Here is a 3,666-nt window from a genome sequence, read left to right on the forward strand (position 1 = left end):
CCCCAGTATAGGGGAATGCCAGGGCCAATAAGTGGGAGAGGGTGGGGTGGCAGGCATGGGGAGGGGAGGGAGGCAACAGGGGTTTGTTTTTGTTATTTTTGTTTGTTTCTTGTTTTTTGGAGGGGAAACGGGGAAAGGAGAAATTTACATGTAAATAAAGAAAATATCTAATTTAAAAAAAAAGAAGTTAAAAAAAATAAAGAACAGTGATGAAGAGAAGTTTGTGTGCATCGACAACACCGTTTCATGAGAACTAAAGTTATAAATGAAGTGGTTTCTCCCAACAAACTGTGTGGAAAATTGCTGAAAGTAGATGAGTATTTGAGTTGTGAGGAGGTTTCTCATAAGTAAATAGAAGAAATGTGGAAATGAAACTTGAATTGCAAAGATCTGGGTCTTGACACTATGTCCTGGGATGGATAGGGCACATACAAAAGAGTATCCAAGTCAGAAAACTCAGTGAGTAGGGAAAACAGAGATGAATCCTTGCCTTGAGCACTGATGATAAATGTGCCTAAGATCATTTTACCTCTTTAGGTGTGTCTAAGGTTTTTCTAAAGGTGAAAGGCTAACATTGGTGGATGAATATGGAATCTAACCATCAACATAAACATCTAACTGTATTAAAAGGTGCCAAAGCTTATGCCAATTTCTAGCTACCAGAAAACTAAGCCAAATCATGTTTCTTCATTATTGAGAGTTAGGTTATATTATTCTTGTCTATACTTTGTTTATAAAGTAAATATTGAACATTATTTAAAATATCTAAAGTAGAAATTCAGTAAATGTTCATATTAAAGTGACCCATGGACATTGGGGAGACATGAAATAGCAGAATCATGACTATCATTCTATGCTCATTACTGGGCATTTGCTCCTTCACTAACTAGAATAAGTATGGAATTTGCCAATTTATCATTGTCACTTCCTTTCTGTGTGCACATACATATGCTTTATGGAAGCATGGCACATTAAGTGACACTATGAGTAGTTCCATTGTGCTTGATTTGACTTGTGTTTTCAAAATCTTATGTTTTCAAATGTTATCTTCATATTCCTTAAAAACTCTGAAATCAAAGCAATCCAGGTGTGATGACTGAGATATTTTATGTATATGATGAAGATATATGAGGGAAGGGTAAGTAAAGGATGTCTTGTCATATGTGGAGGTTAATGTTGAATGTTCACAGCTCTATCACAGCACAATATTAGCCAATTATGAGCCAAATTAGGAGTAGCTTCAGTTCTGTAGGCTATTGCTTCCTCTCATCATCCCTAGAATGAGCCATGATCAAAATCAGCCCAAGGCCATTCTCTTCTATCCAATATCTGAATTCAATCTACTCAGGAGTCCACTCTTCCCTGTCTCAGTAGTCTGTGGAGGGCACCTTTCACATCCTTATTACGGAGACTATAAACAAATGGATTAGCCAATGGAGTAATGGCTGTGTACATTACTGAAGCCACCATGTCTTGATTCTGGGAGTTCTGTGAGGGAGGCTGGAAGTAGACCCAAATGATTGTGCCATACAGGAAGCCAACCATGGTGAGGTGGGATCCACAAGTAGAGACTGCTCTGCGGCGACCAGCAGCAGAAGGCAATCGTAAGATGGTGGCCCCGATTCGGGCATAGGAAAGTACAATAAGGGAACAAGGGCCCAGCATGAGAAAGCCACCCTCCAAGAATATAGCCAGCTCGTTGGAATGTGTGTCAGAGCAAGAGGCTCGCAGGAGTGGTCTGTGATCACAAAAGAAGTGAGGAAGTTTAACATTGCCCCCAGCATCTGCAGCCCAACACAGTGGCAAGATGAGTCCCACATGCAGCATGGTGTGTACTATGGATACCACCCAGCTCAAGGCCAGTAAGCGGGCACAGGTTTGTCGATTCATCACCAAAGCATAGTGCAGAGGGTCACAGATGGCCACATAGCGATCCAGAGCCATGACAGCAATGACAAGTGTATCTGTGACTCCAAATGCATAAAAGAAGAAGAACTGAGTTAAACAGCGGGCAGCCGGAATGGCTGGAGAATCAGATGCCAGATTAACCAACAGCTGTGGCAGGGTGACTGTGGATAGTCCCAAGTCTATCATGGAGAGGCCACGCAGGAGATAATACATAGGTGAGTGAAGCCTGGAGTCCCAGGAGATGAGCAATATCAAAGTCACATTCCCCAATATGGTGGTAAGGTAAATAAAGAGGAACAATAAAAAGAGGAAACTGTGGGGTATACTAGACCTGGAGAACCCAAGGAGCAAGAAGATTGGAGAATGTGATGCATTGGGGGCACAGTTCATGATGAGCAACAGTTGCCTGAAACAGATGTTAGGTCAAAACATAAATCAGAGGTCAAAGGTTAAGAATCAGATCATTTCTACCTAACTCAATAATGTCATTTAAGGTCCTTAAATATTTAGATCCAATTCTATATACTTCTTCCTCTAAGTAAATTTCTTACTTCGTATAGCTACTTCTCCCCTTATGTCTATCTTTCTAATCCATTCTAGAAGCTATCAGGAGCCATAATGGGACAAGCTAATAACTAACAGATGATCATCCTGAAGTGGCCTGCTTCAGATTATTATATAATCCTTTATAGGTGAGCCCTTATTAAGCAAGGCTGTAAAAGACTCATTTTAGAAAAGATTCCTGCTATTATTATTAACCATATATAATAATCACTAAGTAATAGCACACCCCTTTTGGAGCAGATCTCTGCAGATCCACGAAGATGTACTGTCTTATAGTAATGCTATATAGACAAATAGATGACTTAAGTCTTAATGATGATCCTATAAGAATTCCTAAAATTATATCTGTGGTTATTAAGCTCTTTTATAATGGGACTGCAATTAGGTCCTTTTCTGATAGTCAAAACTGCCATGAGAACTCTGCCAGTCTCCCAAGTGTCAGCGGTTAATTACTCTTAGATGGTAACCAGACTTTCTCCTACTCATAGCACATTCCAAGAGGTTGTAAAACAATTAACCAAAGGTCATAAAAAGGGGACTAATAATTTATTATAGGTGCTAAGATAAACTATTGACTGGGTTTATCTATACAAAACTTTACTTATGTCTTAGTTATTGTTTTAAACCTTCAGTGAACCTGTGGAGCTGAGACAGGTGATGGATGTTTACCTAAATAATTACTACTAATGGATATGCATGTAAACATTCTCTATTGCAAACTTCTATTTCAATTTATGATTTGATTTTCTGTGTGAACTTATGATGACCTTTTTTAACATGTGAACATGTATTCTGAAAGATGTTCAAGGGCGAAGGACAAAGAGAAGAGTCAGAACTAGGGGACTGAGGTGAGAAGAACGGAGATGAGAAGAACTGAGCTGAGAGAGGAACTGAGCTGAGGAGAAGTTTTTAGACAGAACACTTTTTAGATTAGAAGGAGAATGCAGAGTGGAATAACTTAGAAACTATAGGTAACATAAAATACTAAGAGACCAATGTGCAGAATGCAGAGGGAAAGAGGAAAAAAGAAGATGCTACAGAGAGCAGAAGGAGCAGGCAGGCTTCTCCTTACCTTGGGACCTGTTCTGTCCCATGGTAAGGACAAGGCAGGCTTAGTCTTATTAAAAGAAACAAAGCTTTTTTTCTTACAAACATGGGTTTAATTCATTTAGCATTAAAAGGGAGGAAGTTTTT

General features: G+C 39.3%; 1 protein-coding gene across 1 annotated transcript; it reads right to left on the bottom strand.

The window, feature by feature from the left end:
• Positions 1-1,344: 1,344 nt before the first annotated feature.
• Positions 1,345-2,298, bottom strand: LOC116090084 (olfactory receptor 1B1-like). Its single transcript, XM_031370049.1, has one exon. The coding sequence runs from the start codon at positions 2,296-2,298 to the stop codon at positions 1,345-1,347; it is 954 nt and encodes a 317-aa protein (XP_031225909.1).
• Positions 2,299-3,666: the final 1,368 nt, after the last annotated feature.

Source organism: Mastomys coucha, unplaced genomic scaffold (genome assembly GCF_008632895.1).
Source record: "Mastomys coucha isolate ucsf_1 unplaced genomic scaffold, UCSF_Mcou_1 pScaffold15, whole genome shotgun sequence".
Taxonomy (NCBI): Eukaryota; Metazoa; Chordata; class Mammalia; order Rodentia; family Muridae; genus Mastomys; species Mastomys coucha.

What these genes read in the sequence shown, in the direction of transcription:
- LOC116090084 (XM_031370049.1), bottom strand. Translation starts at nt 2,298, where the DNA reads ATGAACTGTGCCCCCAATGCATCACATTCTCCAATCTTCTTGCTCCTT.